The sequence below is a fragment of the Mirounga angustirostris genome, unplaced genomic scaffold (genome assembly GCF_029215605.1).
Source record: "Mirounga angustirostris isolate CCGP_5_RB_7025 unplaced genomic scaffold, mMirAng1.0.hap1 SCAF_14, whole genome shotgun sequence".
Taxonomy (NCBI): Eukaryota; Metazoa; Chordata; class Mammalia; order Carnivora; family Phocidae; genus Mirounga; species Mirounga angustirostris.
In genome coordinates this window covers 36,160,384-36,178,723 of record NW_026991722.1, presented here as the reverse complement: position 1 = coordinate 36,178,723, position 18,340 = coordinate 36,160,384, and the positions used below count along the sequence as shown (strand labels likewise).

The window sequence follows — 18,340 nt, the reverse complement described above, 5'->3', positions numbered from 1 at the left end:
CATGAGCCAGGCAGCCACCATCCTGTTGTTATCCTGGGCACTCCTCCAGAGGGTGAGCTTCTAGAACTGGGTGGTACTGTTTGTACCATCCATATGGAAATGGAGTTGTGGTGAACCAGGGATGTGGCTTAATGATTAGGTAGTCCTTCCTTTCTCTCTCTCTGGTCACAATAATGAGACCCTTCAAGTTCTCAACCTGACCCTGATACTGGAGGCAGAAAGGATTCTTGGGAGGGGAAGGGTGGGTAGCCCTGATGGTAATACAGGGAGGTGAGTGGACATCATCCAGGACAAGAGGAGATAATAAAGACAAGCACTGAGCGATGAGCACTTTTCCAAGGGAAGATATTAATAGATACCCACACCGCAAGCTACAGGTCTGATGGGGACCGTGGCACCTCTGAACTGAAAGCAGACTGACCATATCAGTTCCCCAATAAAGCAAACCCTGATTATTCCTACTTATTTGCTCCTTTGGAAAAAAATGTGAACTATCTGTAACATAAAATGCACCCTTTTAGCCAATTTAAGCGTACGTTTCAGTGGCATTAAGTACGTTTACCTTGTTATGCAGCCATCCAGCACTGACCATCTCTAGGACTTCTGCATCATCCCAAACTGAAACTGTACCTATTCGACAGTAACTCCCCTTTGCCCCTTCCCCCAGCCCAAGTAATCTCCTTTCTCTTTTCTGTCTCTACGAATTTGCCTATTCTAGGCATTTATAGAAGACACAGTATTTGTCCTTTTGTGTCTGGCTTATTTCACATAATGTTTTCAAGGTTCATCCATGTTGTAACACGTATCCTTAATTGATTTGAAGAGTGTTAAAATGATTTAAACATTGAAAGAAACAGCAAAAAAAAAGATACATTTAAAGATAAAATTGTGACCTGGCTGGGTCAGTTGGTGGAGTGTGAGACTCTGGATCTTGGGGTTATGAGTTCGAGCCCCGCATTGGGTGTAGAGATTACTTAAAAATAAATTTTAAAAAATTAAAAAAATACAAATAAAGATAAAATTGTGCATTTTTGCCATCTGTAACCCAAGGGTCTAAATTAAAAAAAGAAAAGCGAACGATGACAAGAATTCCTTTGACGATTCCACAGAACAGCAACAGTGAGGTGTTGGTCAGGGCCCCACATCTACACATTAACCACACGGACAGTACTACGCACTATCTACCAGTATTTACAACCATTAACCTGAGCTCCAGCTTGGTGGTTAGAATGATCTTGTTTTTCTTAAAAATGAGTGAGGGGCGCCTGGGTGGCTCAGTCGGTGAAGCGTCTTGCCTTCGGCTCAGGTCATGATCTCAGGGTCGTGGGATCGAGCCCCACGTCAGGCTCCCTGCTTAGCAGGGAGCCTGCTTCTCCCTCTCCCTCTGCGTCTCCCCCTACTTGTGCTCTCTCGCTCTCAAATAAATAAATAAATAAATAAATAAAGCGAGTGAGTGAATTACAGGTGAAGTTCATGTTTCTCTCTGACGTTTCACTATCGTTTTTGAGGCGGAATGGAGAATATAAAGCAGCATACCTTCACCTTGGCTCAATACACCTACGCTGCCCTGTCTGCCCTCCGGTACCCCAGTGGAGCCCCTGTGGTGCGGATTTACAGCGACTCTGAATTCAGCAGCCCGGAGGTCCAGGGTCCGGTCATCAATTTTAACGTGCTCGACCCCAGTGGGAACATCATTGGTTATTCCCAGGTGGGTCTCCTCGCCACCTCGCACCCTCATTCACAGCAGAAACGCAGTCCTCTGGCACTCTGCCGCCTTCTGGAGCCCTGAAACGTGCGGTGTGGGTCCCGGGGCGCTTGGGGCGGCTGTGTGTGAAGGGCAGCCCGGGCGTGGGTGCAGGGACCCCGGCCCTTTCTTAGAGGCTCCGTACTCTCGTTTCCACGCCATTCTAACTGGCATGGCTGTTTAATTTACCAGCCCTCCTTTTTCAGCCAGAAATTGTCAATTTTGAGTGCAAGGAGAGGGACGCAGAATGTTGATCGCAGTGGAAGGGGACAGCTGACAGCTTGCCAGCAAGGGAAGGCACCCTAAAAGAGTGTAGACAGAAAAGCAGTGTAAGACAGAATAGTACTTCTCAGGTCGTTTCATGTCTATTCAGCATGACGGCCCCAGTGACCGGATCACGGCATCACACAAAACGTGGGCCTGTTACCACCATGTATTTGCATGTGGCTTGGAATTCAGAACTCCTTCTTAATGACAAGTATCACAAAAGCCCTTATTTCTGCCATAGTTCATGCATATTATGAGTTCAAAGGATTTAGTAGTTTGGTTATAAAATAGTTTGTGCAAAAGTGCCCCTTGCGTCTATTTTCCCATGAAAACAGGGCAAATAGTGGAGGTTGGGAACTGCTGGGGTCCTTGCCATAGCTGAGTAAGCTGGTCACTGTTCAGTCCATTAAAATGTCCAGAGTCATAGCAAGCACTCAGACATGGTGGTAGATGGTCACCAGATGGGGTGTCACAGGCTAGCTGGGATGGGGAGCCCGAGGCCCGTCCCAGAGCATGGGTTCCTAGAGCAGCTCTGTGGGGAGCAGTTTCAATGGTCAGATAAGTTTGGAAGAAAGTGCTCATCTTCCCTTGAAAGCCATAATCCCCATTCACCTTTGTTAAATGCAGAATTTCTCAAACAAAATCCATTTCTCAAGGAAGCATATCCACCCCCTCTTCTCAATAGCTATAAAGTATCTGAGGAACAAAGTTGAGAACTATGCTTCTGGGGACATGTCGGTTCTTACTGGTATCTGGGAGGGGACATTTTACAACCACAGGTTGTCTCTTGGGTAGATTTACTGTGCAGACCCCCGCTCAGTAAGTCACTGGCTGGCCGATGCCACAAGGAAGCATGTGATTTTAAATGCTTTTGGAGGATGGTGGAAAATGCATCAGGAGGAAACGTTTTGCCTTCTTAAATACATTATTCTGGGTGACTGGTAAAGTAAGTCTCATTCTTGGACCTAAATAAGTTTGTATTTCCTGCGTGGTATGGAGGAGGACAGACAGGTGACGGTGAAGTATGCTGTGTCAGGCAGAGCAGGGAGGGAATGCCTCATTTGGCCAGAGAAACCTCGAAAAGGAGAAGAGCCCTGCGGTGGGGGCAGGGGGAGACACCTGTCTAGGTGTCCTGCTGACTTCACTAGGTCTCTTATTCCACAAGGCTGGACCCAGGACAAGTTTCTCCGTCTATGTGTCTGTAGAAGTGGCTGGTCACGTGAGGGACCAGGGGATTCCATGGCTGAGGCCTGGAACTCCAGCCTGGTTTCCCCAGGCTCCTTCCCTGTGTGGGAATTCCACAGGGATATTGGTGGCCTTCAGAAAGATCAGATGGTTTCATGGCTGGGTTGGGCTCTCTTTTCAGGAGATTTCAAAAGAATCTGTGATTCTTTTCAAAGTTAGCTTTCCATAAGAAGCTTTGGGGTTCTAGTTTTTGATATCATGCCTCCTAATTCCATTCTTCCCTCCGTGGAAGTCACTCTACTCAGTGGTTAAGCATGTGGGCTCAGATTCTGACTGCCTTTTGTTGGCTCTGTGAGCTTGGGCAAGTTAGTGTAAACACTCCAAGTGTCCATGAAATGGGGATGACAAAGTACCCTGCTGATAGTGTTGCTCTGAGGACTGAATGAGATATGCTATTGAATGCCGAGCACGGGGCCCAGTAGGAAGCAAGTGCTCAGTAAACGCTGAGCATGAAGGCACCTGGGTGGGGAGGCTCCCATGCTGCACTCTGGTCAGGCTGCTTTCTCGATGTCCCTGGATGTTGTGCTCATCCTGCTGCTGAAACCAAATCCTTCACCTGGTCAGGCACGGGCTGGGATCCCACGGGGCCCAAGGTGAGGGGGTACCGCCTCATGATGGGAAATTAGGAGGAAGGGTTAGGTGTGGCCCAAACAGCCTCTTGTAGGTGGGGGCCTTCTCTCTTCTTGAATCTTGGTGGGTTTGTGACTCGCTCATAACCAGGAGAATGCCACAGAAGGGACGCTGCGTGGCAGCCACATCAGCATTATTCCTTGGGACGTCCACTTCTGGGCCCCAAGTTACCACGTAAGAAGGTCTACACTGAGGCTGCCATACTCTGAGGAAGCCAGCCATGTGGAGAGGCCAAGCACAGGCCCTCTGGTGGCAGTCCTGTTTTGAGCCCTCCTGGCTGGGAGGCCAGACACACACACACACGCGCGCGCGCGTAAGTGAGTCTCCAGATGATTTCAACTCCCAGACACCACGTCACTCCCAGCCTTGGCGTCTTCCCTGCTGAGACTCGGGAAATCATGGAAAAGAGTCAAGCATCTCCTCTGCGCTCTTTCCAAATTCCTGACCTACTGTAGCTGTGAGCACAAAAAAATGGTTATTATTTTGTTCCACCAAGTTTGGTGGCTTGTCTCGCAGCAGTGGTAACACACTGTGAATGTGGAGTGTGGGGGTAGGCACAGGAGACTTCAGTTTCCAGTTGGCAGGGGTTGCGGTGGGGCAGTGAGGGAGCCTCCTGAGCAGCTACCCGTTGAAAGGAGGCCACCTGACTCTGGAGATGGGGTTGGCCTGACCCAGTGATGCTGCCAGGTCTCAGCTCTGAGCACCGGAGAATGCCTGAATTTCATTAGCAGGTCTCCACGTCACTGAACTATTTGCCCAGGCTGAAGGAGCAGAGTTGCTTTCCTGAGGCCCCTCAGTTCAACCCAGAGAATGGCTTCTTCTCACTCTGACAGCCCAGGGGAGGCAGCTAACATGAAGACAGTCCTGGTCTCACCACTGTGGGAGGCAACAGCAATAGCTGTTGCAGCTGCTGGAAGCACATGCTGACCATGTGGTGACATCCTTTAACACCGGTTTCATGTCATATTGAACCCACAGGTGGATAAAATGGCCAGTCTTTACAACATCCACTTGCGAACTGGCTGCTTCTGCAACACGGGGGCCTGCCAGAGGCACCTGGGGATAAGCGACGAGATGGTCAAGAAGCATCTTCAGGTTGGTAATGCTGGCCATTTCCCATGGTGGCCTCTCCAACCACCCTGGAGGCTGGTCTCGTGTCTGGGGTCAGAGATCCCAACCAACCATGAACTGGATTTTACTTAAAAAGAGGAAGGCCTGCTACAGAAACAAATGCAGCTTTAGATAGAATATTTGATCCTGCGGAGTGTTGTGACCCCAACTCTTTAGGTGACTGGCCTGGGTTCAGCACTGGGGCAGGTAGGTGCCCTGAGCAGCGACCGATACCGGGCGGCCCCGCTTGGAGAGGATGGGGGACCCCTCGCCTCTCTTTCCCCACCTCCCAGCAGGAGCACCCAGCCTGCTTTGGCTTTTGTAGTGGCCTTGGCTGGTCGTTCACAGAGGGAGCATCTCTGTCTTGCCTTGTCAAAGGGCAGCTCTCAGGGATGCAGTCCTCCCTTTGGTTCTGAGAGAGGCTCAAGGGAGCGACCAGCAGGTGTTTCTCCTGCCTCAGCCCAGGGGAGACCAAGAAGCTGACCCATCACGCTCCTGAAACTTTGGTCTGTCTTTTGACGTGTCTGTGGGTTGGCATGGTGTGTGGCTCTGGGTAAATACCTCCCGTGCAGTATTTCTTCTAAACTTTTTAATGATCCATTGAGATTGGTATTGAGCCCAATTTACACCTGAGCAAAGCGAGATTCACAAGGGAGTCCTCATGCTTAGGAGAGCATGGCTCAGGCACACAGTGCCTGTTACTGTTGCGGTTTCTTGTCCTGGGTTAAGTTTCTTCTCCAAAACGATTTCCAGTTTATCCATGCGGAATGAGTCCCTCTGGCTGACTTATTTCCCTTTTATTCTAGGCCGGTCATGTCTGTGGAGACAATGTGGACCTCATAGAGGGGCAGCCTACAGGGTCTGTGAGGATTTCCTTTGGATATATGTCTACACTTGAGGATGCCCAGGCTTTTCTCAGGTTCATCATAGCAATGCAACTGCACAGGTCTGATGGACAGCCCCTCCCTCAGACCACCGCTGGGGAGGCTGGAGCCCTGTCAGAGAGCGAGGCTCAGGACGCCGTGCCGGCCACCACGGACGGATGTAGTTCCTCACCTCAGGAAGAGGCCCCCACAGCCTCTAGGGTTTGCAACGACTTGCCGAGCACTGTGGATGCAGGCGGTTCGCACTCACCTCCACTGATGGCCACCGGGACCCAGCAGACCCCTTCAGAGAAAGCTGTAGGAGTCCTGGATGGGGGCCTTGGGCCACATGTCATCACCAACCTTTACCTCTACCCGATCAAATCCTGTGCTGCATTTGAGGTAAGGGTTTTAAAGGCGGCACACAGACTGCTTTTTGTTGTTGTTGTTGTTGTTTACTTCATGACTTTTTTTTGATAAAGTGAAGAAAAAAGGACAGAAGGTAAAGCAAAGCATGCAGAAAATCAAAATCATATTCGGAGTGTTGTGACATATGAAGGGTCGTTCTCATTCTGCCTTTCTTGGTTTGGGCTGACTTTTGAACGTGGCTCTACTTGGATGTATGCCGGAAATGATCCTGGTTCTGAATGGTGAACACCTACTTACTCTTAATAATTATAGATATAATTTTCACTGAATGCATGTGCTGGTTCCCTGCTGAAGCATTTTATATGCTTTGTTTCAGTCCGTCTTTAAAACAACAATATGAGGTGCATGGGAGTATCATCCCCATTTTATAGATAGCCTGAGGGCTATTGAGGTTAAGCACTTTGCCCAGTAATTGATGAGAGAGGAAAGATTTGAATCTGGGTCTGCTGACTCCTTGGGTCAATGCTTTTATGTGACTTGTTCTGCTCAGCCCTCCCTGTGGATATGAACTGTGTTATGTCTTGAAATGTGCCGGCCTGGTGGTTACCTGAGCTGGGAGGCTGGGGTGCCCGCCTTGGCTGGCCAGCCAGCCCTGACACCCCTGCAGTGGCCAAACTGAAGCTATCATTCTATGACCTGTGTGTGTCCCAAGTCCCAGGCAAAGGTCCCAGACTCCTGAGCCTCTGGAATAACAGGCTCTTTGGTTCCTGGTCAGACATACCATGGTCAGGGCTGTTTGTGGCCTGCCTTTCAGGGTGGTCCTATGGGAGCCTGTCCTCCAGGCTGAGACCGTAACAAGCAAGTTCACTTTCACTTCCTAATGGAGGAAAGTGAGAAGTCCATGTTTCCCGTGTGTGTCAGGACTCGTATTTTTCACAGACTGGTCATGTTCCATAGGATAGCCACATAGCACAGATACCTCAGGGAGGAATTAGCATCCCATTTTATAGATGAGGACACTGAGACTCAGTAAGGTTTGCTGAAGGTCTTCTATCCATCTTCTCATTCAAAAACTGCATACCAAGGACCTGCTATCTACCAGGCCTTGGGCCAACACCTGGTATACATTGATGAGCAAAATGGAAAATGTTCCTTCCCTTAGAGAGTGCAGTATCTCAGAAGGGACAGACACAAGACCAAGCACCACCCAAGTGAATAGAATCACACTGGTGATAAGGGCCCATGAAGACATGAAGATAGAATTCTGGCAGATGGATGTCTTAGTCCATTCCGGCTGCCATAGCAAAGTGCCATCAACTGTGTGGCTTATAAACAACAAAAATTTATGTCTCATGGTTCTGGAGGCTGCAAGTCCAAGATCAAGGTGCTGGCAGATTCGATGTCCAGTGAGGGTTCACTTCCTGGTTCAGAGACAGTATCTTCTCGCTGTGTCCTCACCCGGCAAAGGGGTGAGGGAGCTCTCTGGGGCCTCTTTTCTAAGATCTTTAATCACATTCATGACAGCTCCACCCTCATGATCTACTCACCTTCCAAAGACCTCCTAACCCCCAAAGTGAGGGTATTATCTGAGGTTTCCTTATGATTTCTGTAGTTTTGGCAGGAATGCCTTAAGAGTGATACTATGCTTTCTCAGTGCATCCCAGAAGGAGACACACACTGTTCATTTGTCCCAATGCTGGTGACATTAACGATCATCATTTGCTTAAGATGGGGCTCAGTATTTTGTGGAGAGATATTTTGAGGATATGTAAATATCCTATTCCTTGTCAAACTTTTATTCACTAGATTTAGCATCTATTGATGACTTTTGCCTAAATCAATGATTGGAATGATGATTGCAAAATGGTAATTTAAGAAATTCCATCATTCTTTTTAGACTTATTAGTTGCTATTCTATTGTAGGATAGAGCTTTCCTTCTTCCATGTTTATTTAGTCATTAATTCTTCTCTCTCTTTTTGTATCTTCATGGACTCATGGATGCTGATTTTGCTCAAAAGGTTGCAACCCATCTTTATCAGTATTTATTTTGATGCTTAAATTGCTGCAGACTTGGCCACTGGGAGCTCCTTCAAGTTAGATCCTGTGTCCTTTTGATATGTCCCTGTTATTCCTTGAGCATTTCCTTACTTTCTGGTGCAATAATGTGTTCTAGGCTCATTCTATATGCCCCCTGCCTGAGAAATGGAATGGGTCATTTCATCAAAGGCACTTCACTTCTTACATCAGGGAATGACATTGAGAAACTAATACTTGGTTGCCAAGTCTGATCCTTGACCTTGCTCCTATGCCCTCTGAGTGTACAGAGCTTAAAAATATTTGCTGTTGTGACAGATTATCATAAACTTTTAACAGGACTCATCTGATTAGATTGGACCCACCTGGATAACCCGGGAAGATCTCCCCATTGTAGGGTCCTCAACTTTAATCGCACCTACAAGTCCCTTTTGCCTAATTCCAAGGATTAGGATGTGGACATGTTTAGGAGGACCATTATTCTGTCCACCACATATATGTACGTGTTAAGACTTTTGGGATACTCTGCATACATGTGTGCATATACATATCTGTATTTTTATATCTATCTATCTATTAACTATCAATCTATCATCTGTCTCTACCAGCTAGCCATGCTCCCAATTTCCCACTAACACCTCCACTTCCAATCCAATACCACATTGTTTATTCTATCTATACTCCTCTCCATACTTGTAACTCCTGTCAGAAACCTGGCTTCTATACTTTCACCAGATACTTATTTGCTCAACTCCTCCTTCTGTAACCAAACCCCCGCTGCAGCAGCTGAAGGCTCAGCTCCACACATGCCAGTTCCCTCCCTCCCTCAGGAAGAAGAAAGGAGAAAAGGGGAAGCCAGCACATTACATTTTTAGACAGCAAAATAAAAGAAAATTATAGACCTATTTCCACAAATAGGTGAAGAACTGTGAAGAGTCTGAGGTTTGCCCTCCTTGTAAGCTAACGAGCTAGCCTGCCACAGTGTTCTCGATGCTGGCAGAAAACACGAGACTCCTGGGTCAGAGACAAAGGGCTTTATTACTCACAGAACAGCAGGCAGCATGAGCTTCATGTTTGTGTTGCTTCCTGTGCCCCCCAAGTCCCAAGAGGGGTTACAGAGGTGCCCAGGCAGATGGTGTGCACATGGCTGAGGAAGCCCTCCCTCAGGGAACCGTACTCATAATAGGATGTGAGCAAACATGTCTAGCCGTTGCTCAGAGGAAGACATTATAATAGTGGACTGTGAGCAAACCTGTTCTCCTACCCAGAGGCTTATATTCACTGTATTTACTTGTATTCAATATACAAACATACTCAGAAAGGTAGTCTGGAACGAAAGGGCAGTTAGTACTTCTGCTCGTGACAACAGACACACAGAAACAAGAGACCTGAAGATCGTCTCCCAGTAACACATTGTCTTCTAAGAAGTTATTTGTAATTCAAAACATATTTTCCTATAGAAATAATGATGGTGGTTTCTGGGCTTTCCTATAGAAATAATATTTAATAATAGATAAATAAGAAATAATGATGGTGGTTTCTGGGCTTACCCGTGAAGGCTTATAGACCATAATATTGCAGAGCTTGAGTGTTGGACCAACAGAAGCAGCTATAGTCTGTGGGGAGACTATTGGATACATGAGAAAAAGTGAAGGGAGAGGTAAAGAGATTAACACCTATGGATCATCTGATATATTTTAGTTGCTTTACATTTTATATTTCATTTTAGCTTTTAGCCGATACTATAAGAAATGATAATAATGTCCATCCTACATGTGACAAAGCCAAGACTCAGGAAGGTTAGGAAGTTGTTCAAAGCTAATAACGGTTGAGGTGGGATTTAAACCCAGGTCTGTCAGTCTCCACAGTGCCCGCACCCCCCATTACATGACATTTCCACTTCCTGAATACAGGGCCCGCCCTGCTTGAGGTGAAGCTTACCTTGACTTTCTTCCTCCTTGAGTTCTGTGCCCTCCCCCTGTGCCCTGTAACTCCTCTCCTTTACTTTCCGTGGTGCCTCAGTCTTCCCTGAGGTCCCTCCCTGGAAGACCCACCCCAAAATGCCCCTTCATTAAAAATTGCTTCCCACTCTTCATCACCCACTATTGAAGTTTTCAGGTTCTTTTGGGTAGCTGAATTGAGTGCTCAGAGGAAAACAATTGGGTGAAATGGATTCCTTCACAGTTCGAGAATGATTGTCTCTTAACTACTTCAAAAGTATTTTTTTCGCCTTTGCCTATGCTTTTCTTCAGTGGAGAGCTGGTTCCAGAAGAGCCGTCACTGATGGGGCTACTGGACATGGGCTGTTGCCTGCAGTGCTGTTAGCAACGAAGCTGTGGACAAAAGTCCTGTGAAGACCTGGCATTGAAATGTCATTAGTTTTTCTCTAATGCCCTTTTTCTGTTCTAGGATCTCATCCCAGATGTCATATTGTATTTAGCGGTCATGTCTCCTTAGGCTTCTGTGGGCTGTACCGGTTTCTCAGACTTTCTTTGTTCTTGATGACCTTGACAGTTTGAGGAGTACTGGTCAGGTATTTTTTAGCATGTCCCTCAATTTGGGTTTGTCTGATGTCTTTCTCATGGGGTTACGGGTTTTTTTTTTAGGAGGAGGACCACAGAGGCAAAGTACTATTCTCATCATATCATATATCATATTGTATTATTTCATATCATATCATATCATATCATAGTACATACTGTCAACGTGACTTCTCACTATTGATGTTAATTAACTCTGATCTCTGATTGAGAGAGTGTTTATCAGGTTTCTTCACTATAAAGTTTCTCCTCCACCCCCTTTCTGTACTGAACTCTTTGGAAGCAAGTGAATAAGTATAGCCTACATGTAAAGGGTGGGGAGTTATACTCCTCTTTCTTGAGGGGGAGCATCTACATCAATTATTTGAGGTTCTTCTGTATGGGAGGTTTAACTTTTCTTATTTATATATTTGGGCATTTATTTGTTATTTATTCAATCAGGTATTTATTTCAGTATTGACTCCTGAATATGTATTTTATATGTTGGGTTATAATACGGTACTACATCATTCTTATTTTTGCTCAAATTGTTCCAGTTTTGGCCAGTAGGCATGCTTTCAGCTGACTCCTGCCTCCCTTTGACATACTCCCATCATTTTGTTTTTTGAGTATTTCCTTACTTTTCTACCACTGCCAGATGCTCCTGACCCAGCCCTAGAATCAGCCATTTCTCCAGTGACCAGGCCAGGATAGCCATAGTTTGTGCGAGAAATATGTCTATAGTAAGGGGGTAGGCCTATGCAGCATTCACAGCTGTGGAAGGATAGAGAAAAAGTGAGAGTGATGGAAGTCTGTGGGGAGGGGAGCTTCGAGGTGGGGTGGAGTGGAGACTTACTTTCCATGCACACTCTTGTTTTCTCTGAGTGTTGCTCCATGCACACACATTACCCCCTTAAAAGACAGGTTGAAGAGGAGAAGGGTAGGAAGTGGCTCTGGAGGGTGAATGGAAAGAATCTAGCGCTCACATGGTCTCCTTTGCATTGTCTACTCGGCTTTACTTTCTGTTCTTCTTCATTTCCTCCTTCAAGAGTGTGTGCTGCATTCATTAAGTCTGTCTGTATTTGTGCAGCCACAGTGCAATAATGTGGAGACCATTTTTGAGAAGCTCTGTCCTAAAACACACTTACCTTTTTGTTTAGGTGACCAAGTGGCCCCTAGGAAAGCAAGGGCTGCTGTATGACCGGAGCTGGATGGTTGTGAACCACAATGGTGTGTGTCTGAGTCAGAAGCAGGAGCCCCGGCTCTGCCTGATCAAGCCCTTCATTGACCTGCAGCAGAAGATCATGGTCATCAAAGCCAAAGGTGTGAAAACTGGGTTCATTTTCACAAATCAACTGTCAAGAGTAGCTTTTATACTCCTGTGAAGGTAAAATAATAGGTTTTCCTCTACCAAATATTAAAATAATCCTAAAGTAAGTCCAATGTTGTCTAAGAGACCACACAAAGTTCTTGCTCCTTGTGTTTTGAGAAATCTCAGGAGCGAGGTAAAGATCTGACAAATCACTCAGAAAATAAGTATAAAATTTAAAATTATGTCTTTTCACTTACATTCCCTTTATTTCAGTCACTTGTCATAATACATACTCAAGCTTTAATTCTTCCTTGTTGACTTTTTGTTATGAACTATCTAACATATATGAAAGTATAGATCAGCTCTGTCCAATGGAACTTTATGTGTTGATGGAAATGTGTAATGTCTATATTGTCCACATTGGTAGCCACTGGTTACATGTGGCTACTGAGCACACGAAATGTGGCTAGTGGGAAGTGCACAGGTCAGTAGTGTTTTTGTATGTTCACGAGGTTGTGCAACCATCACCACTATCAACTTCAGAACATTTTCATCTCCATAAAAGAGAAACTTCGTAGCCATTAGTAGTCACTCCCCATCGCCAGCCTCATCCCTGACCCCCGGCAACCACTAATCAAATTTCTGTTTCTATGGATTTGCCTATTCTGGATGTTTTGTGTAAATGGAATCACACGGTATGTGACTGGCTTCTTTCGCTTAGCACCATGTTTTCAAGGGTCATCTATAGTGTTGAATAATATTCCATTGCATGGATATATCATTTTGAAAAATCTATTTAGTAGTTGATGGATATTTAGATTGTTTCCACTTTTTGGCTATTAGAAATCATGCTGCTGTGAACATTTGTGCACAAGTACAAGTTTTTGTGTACAAGTTTTATGGGGCCATATGTTTTCCATTCTCTTAGGTATGTACCCTAGGAGTAGAATTGCTGGGTCATGTTGGAACTGTATGTTCAGCATTTCCAAGGTGGCTGCCACACCATTTTACATTCCCACCAGCAATGCACGGCGGTTCTCACTTCTCCGCGTCCTCAACACCTGTTATTTTGTTGCTGTTTTTCAGTAGTCATCGTAGTGGCTGTGTAGTAGTACCTCTGCAGCTTTGATTCGCATTTCCTTAATGACTAATGATGTTGACTATCTTTTCTTGGGTTTATTGGTCATCTGTATATCTTCTGCAGAAAAATATCTATTCAAAGTCTTTGCTTATTTATTTTTGAATTATTGAGTTGTAAGAGTCCTTTCTGTATTCTATATACAAGTCCCATGTCAGATCGATGATTTTCAAATATTTTCTCTCATTGTGTAGGTTGTCTTTTTACCTTCTTGATGGCTCCATTTTACTTTTAATCTGTCTGCCTGTATCACAATATTTAAAGTGAGTTTCCTGTATCCAGCATAGAGTTGGCGCGTGCTTTTTTATCCACTTTGACAATCTGTGTATTTTTTTTTTTAAGATTTTATTTATTTATTTGAGAGAGAGAATGAGAGAGAGTGAGTACATGAGAGGGGGAGGGTCAGAGGGAGAAGCAGACTGCCCGCCGAGCAGGGAGCCCAATGCGGGACTCGATCCCAGGACTCCAGGATCATGACCTGAGCCGAAGGCAGTCGCCCAACCGACTGAACCACCCAGGCGCCCCAATCTGTGTATTTTTATTGGTGTGTCCTGTTGGAATTTTGATTGTAAAATCACATATTTTGTAGTCATATGTTTGTAATCATATTTTGATTGTAATATCATATATTAATTTCAAAAGAATTTATGTCATACGTTGAGTCTTTTATTTATAATAGTGTCTCTCTCATTTAAGACTTCTTCAGTTGCTCCAAATTTTAATATTTTCCAGAAACTTTTACATTTTTTTTCTATGTAATAGTTTTTTTAAATTAATGAATGAATTTATTTTTGAGAGGGAGAGAGAGAGCAGTGCGGAGCCTGATGCGGGGCTCAATTTCACAACTCTGAGATCATGATCTGAGCCAAAATCAAGAGTCAGACACTTTACCGATTGAACTGCCCAGGTGCCCCACTATGTAATAGTTTATTGGAATATTTTTAATACTATCTTTTTTCTTTTTTAAAGATTTTATTTGTTTTTTTTTTGAGAGAGAGAGAGCGAAAGAGCATGAGCAGGGGAGAGAGGAAGAAGCAGGCTCCCCACTGAGCAGGGAGCCTGACACGGGGCTCCATCCCAGGATGAGCTGAAGGCAGACGCTTAACCTACTGAGCCACCCAGGCACCCCAATACTATCTTTTTTCTATTAAATATTTTAATTGGTTATTAATGAACATAGAAATGCTATTGATTTTTGTATATTAATGTTTTCCCCTGTACTTTTTCTGAATTCCTGTTAGTTTTATTAGTTGATCTGAAGATTTTCTCACATATTCTGTGTGAATAGGCATATCATCTTCTAATAATAGCTTCATTTCTTTCTTTCCGATTTTTATTACTCTTCTTTCTTTTTCTTATCTTACTGCATTGTCTTAGCCTGCTTGTATAATGGTGAAGCAGTGATGGAAGATATCCTTCTTTATTACTGATCTGAATAGAATGCTTTTAAAGTTTCAAAAATAAGAATGATGCTTACTGTAGGTTTTTGATAGATTTGTTTTACCAAGCTGAAATAGTTCTTTTCTTATTTAGTCAAATGATGACTAATAGTCAATGCTTATTGAATGCTTTTTATGCATCTCTTGGTTATCATATTTTTTTCCTATAGTCTGTTAGTGTGATGTCTTATAGTAGTAAATTGTTTAGTACTAAATTGTCCTTGGACTTTGGGGGGAAACAGTACTTGGCAATGACTTTTTGATACATTGATGGATTTGGTTCGCTAATATTTTGTTTAGTATTTTTGTACCTATATATTAGTGAGACTGATACATCACCTTCTTTTTCTGTGCTTTTCTTATTTAAGTTCAGGTATCCAGGATATTAACATACAAAAAGAATTGAGTAGATTGCTTCTCTTTCTTTCTAGTCTCTGAAGCATAAAAATATGTATCATGATTATGTAGGGTTTATCTCAGAATGTAAAGAATGGGAGAGAGAAAGAAAACAAATATCTAATAACTTCCGCTCCAAATTAGCAGCATTTTGTGAGGTGGTGTGATGTCCCCTCCCACCATGGATCAGATATTCTGCCCACTTGCAGGGGTGGGGTAAGGGCATCCTTTGGCAATGCATGACAATACAAATTGAATAAGAAACAATAAAACAAGACATTATAATGGTCTCATGCATGTGACTTGTCACTCCCAAAGGTTTTAGGCATCTTGAGTCCAGAGGTCAGGCTCTTTTATTTCTCTGTATCTCTGAGCTGAGCACAGGGCTTAGTACATATGGAAAGAACTCACTTCCCATGAACTTTGTTGGGAGCCCTTGAGTTCAATTCATGCATGGATCCCAGATTTTGTTGCCTTAACCAGAGGCCTGCAACGACCTTCAGAAGGCCACTGAAGACCAAAGATCCTGAGTGATTTATTTAGAGCCTTGTGTACGGAGAGAAAGAGGCTGAGTACAGGCCCCCCACTGGCTGCCCAGGGAGTGCCCTTGTCCACATGCTGTCCTCTCTGCTCTGGTTACTTCCTCATAACCAGTGTTCCAAGCTCATTTTACTGCTCTCCCCTGTGGGTGCATACCTGGCACTGTGCCGTTCTTCCATGCACACCCTTTTTTTAAAAAAATTTATTTGACAGAGAAAGACAACGAGAGAGGGAACACAAACAGGGGGAGTGGGAGAGGGAGAAGCAGGCTCTCCACTGAGCAGGGAGCCCGATGCGGGGCTCGATCCCAGGACCCTGGATCATGACCTGAGCCGAAGGCAGACGCTTAACGACTGAGCCACCCAGGCGCCCCGTGCACACCCTTTTGACAGGGCAGTCTATGATCACTCAGCACAGCACATTCCTTCTCCAAACTTCGGGAACATTCTGGATTAGTTCTTCTGGCTTTCCCCACACAGGGGCAAGAGTATGGAACTGGCTGTGCATGTGTAAGGTGCAGAGGAGCAGGGAACACAGTTCATGAAATACTTAGTACTCAAATTGTTGCATCTCTGTCTTTGTCGTGGTGAAAGCCCTGTGGTGATGGGCAGGGTGTAAGCAGCAGGCATGATCCAAAGCTGGTGATATGCCCATTTTGTTAGGCTCTGTGTGATGAAGAAGGACTGGGATGGGCAGGAATGCAGGTGTGCAGGACATGCGCTTGCCTGAGGGACAGGTTGGGTCACACAGGAGGATCTCCTGCTTCTCGTGTCCACAGAGTAGGGGCCACCACACAGTCAACTCAGGTGTCTTGGCTTCATGCCTTTCCCTGGACTCTTAAGGACTCATAGAGGACAAGGACTGCAGAGTAGCAGACCGCCTCAGCAGTTCCAGCCTTTACCAAAGGTCTTTCACTCCTTCACGGCATTGGATCAGTTTCCTCTTGTTTCATCCACGTTATTTCACTCTGATTTTATTTAAAGAATTAATAGCACTTTAGCTGGGTAATGGGTCCATGCGCATTAACTATTATTCTTCTTTAAACTTACATACATATGCTGTATACTCCTTCATACTAATGATACGCATAACAGTTAAAGAAAAAAAAGTTTCCCAACCCCACTGACATAGTAACAGTTTTATTCCTGTCTATCTGTCAATCAATCTGTCTATCTATCTAGATAATGATGATAAGCACCGGAGCCCAATTTGATGCTGCCTCCCAGGGGCTGTTGAGAATTAACACTCTACAGAGATATTTTTACAGAATGAGCCTTCATGCCTGCCTATTTCTAAAGGACTTAAGGTAGCTTAGAAAACAATGACCTTGGGATGTGGAGTTGTTCAGAGGTAGAGAAATCTTTTTAGGGATTTATAGTGTCCCAGCTACTGGGGGTGTGACTGCTCAAGTGCAGCCTTCTTTGAGAAGGCTCTTTGATGTTCATACTGTTGGTGGTCATGAGCATGCAAAAGAGAATCTCTGTGTTATAAAGAGATTTCGAAGATCTGGCCAATTATTTGATCCAACCAATTTCCGGGGTCATTACAATTCTTGTATATTTCATGATAATGGACTTTCATTTAAATAGTTGTTCTTTTTGCCTGATGATAAATCTGTCTCTAACCTTTGTTCATTAGGGATGGAGCCTATAGAGGTGCCTCTTGAGGAAAACGGTGAACAGGCTCAGATTTGCCAAAGCAAGGTCTGTGCGGACAGGTGAGACTGCAGCAGGTGAAAATCTCAGGTCCGTCTGCAGGTGGCACAGAGGGGGAAGAGAGCAATGCCCTGTAGATGGGTCCTCCGCTGCACCCCCCATCTAGTCAGCTGCTCTTTACCCCTCATGAACTCCACTCTGGTCACACTGCCCCTCGCTGTTCTTCAAACCTACCAAACATGCTCCTTCCTCAGGATGCCAGCATAGAGAGAAATGTAGCCATTTAGGGATACCTCCTGTTTTTTTATGAGGCTCATTCCTGGTTCTACATTTCATTTAGCTGCATTTGAGAGAAATGCTATTTTCTGGCTCATAAAGAGGTAGTTAGGCATCTTCTGCTCAGAACCATAAGTGCTCCGATTGATGAGAATGGACTTCCATTCAGTCTCTCAAAGCATTGGAGAGAAAGTGCAACTAAATGAGGTTTCATTCTACACTTCCCTTTCCAGACACAGATAGGCAGTTATTTGATCCAGTAAAAATTAAGGATATGACAGGTTTTCCATTCTATCTTGTAATCCCAATATAGGTTATTAGCAATTTTGCATTATAAATTCTGGTGATATGTAGATTTTAGAACAATTTTTAAAAAATTTAAATGCTTTAAATTATATTTAAAAAGTCTCTAAGATTGCAGAGTTAAAAAAGAGCTGGATCAATAAATGTACTTCTATTGGTAACTTGAAGGCATAGCGTTCTTTTCACAAACCAAACCCATTATTCCATGTGGTCTGGCCATGAGGGAAAATATTAGTCAGGCCCATAGTAAAAATCCTGAACATAAGTCTGGGTTCAAGGGCTTCTTAAAGCAAAGTGCTGCTCTGGAAGCTCTCACATTCTAAGCTCTGTGGTATTAGGGGCAAAAAATAATATAAACAAGGATTTTCAAGATGAACTTCCAAAGCTTTCTATCTGATCCGAAAGCTTTGCACAAGCCCCAGCCCTCAGGTCTCCCCTGCATTGGCCATCTCCCCGCAGCTTCCTGAGCACGTTTTCACTGTAGGCTTCTCTCCCTGGG

General features: G+C 44.6%; 1 protein-coding gene across 11 annotated transcripts in view; it reads left to right on the top strand.

Moving 5' to 3' along the window:
• MOCOS (molybdenum cofactor sulfurase) overlaps window positions 1-18,340 on the top strand; it is a 52,699-nt gene that overhangs the window by 14,634 nt on the left and 19,725 nt on the right. For all 11 annotated transcript variants that reach the window (XR_010407225.1, XR_010407224.1, XR_010407222.1 and 8 more), the window contains exons 6-10: window positions 1,509-1,708; window positions 4,865-4,981; window positions 5,803-6,261; window positions 11,943-12,105; window positions 17,246-17,324. Coding sequence is in view for 6 of the 11 variants with exons in the window: in XM_064577738.1 (XP_064433808.1) it covers window positions 1,509-1,708; window positions 4,865-4,981; window positions 5,803-6,261; window positions 11,943-12,105; window positions 17,246-17,324 (1,018 nt within the window). In the remaining 5 variants the exon portion in view is untranslated. The remainder of the gene's footprint in view (window positions 1-1,508; window positions 1,709-4,864; window positions 4,982-5,802; window positions 6,262-11,942; window positions 12,106-17,245; window positions 17,325-18,340) is intronic.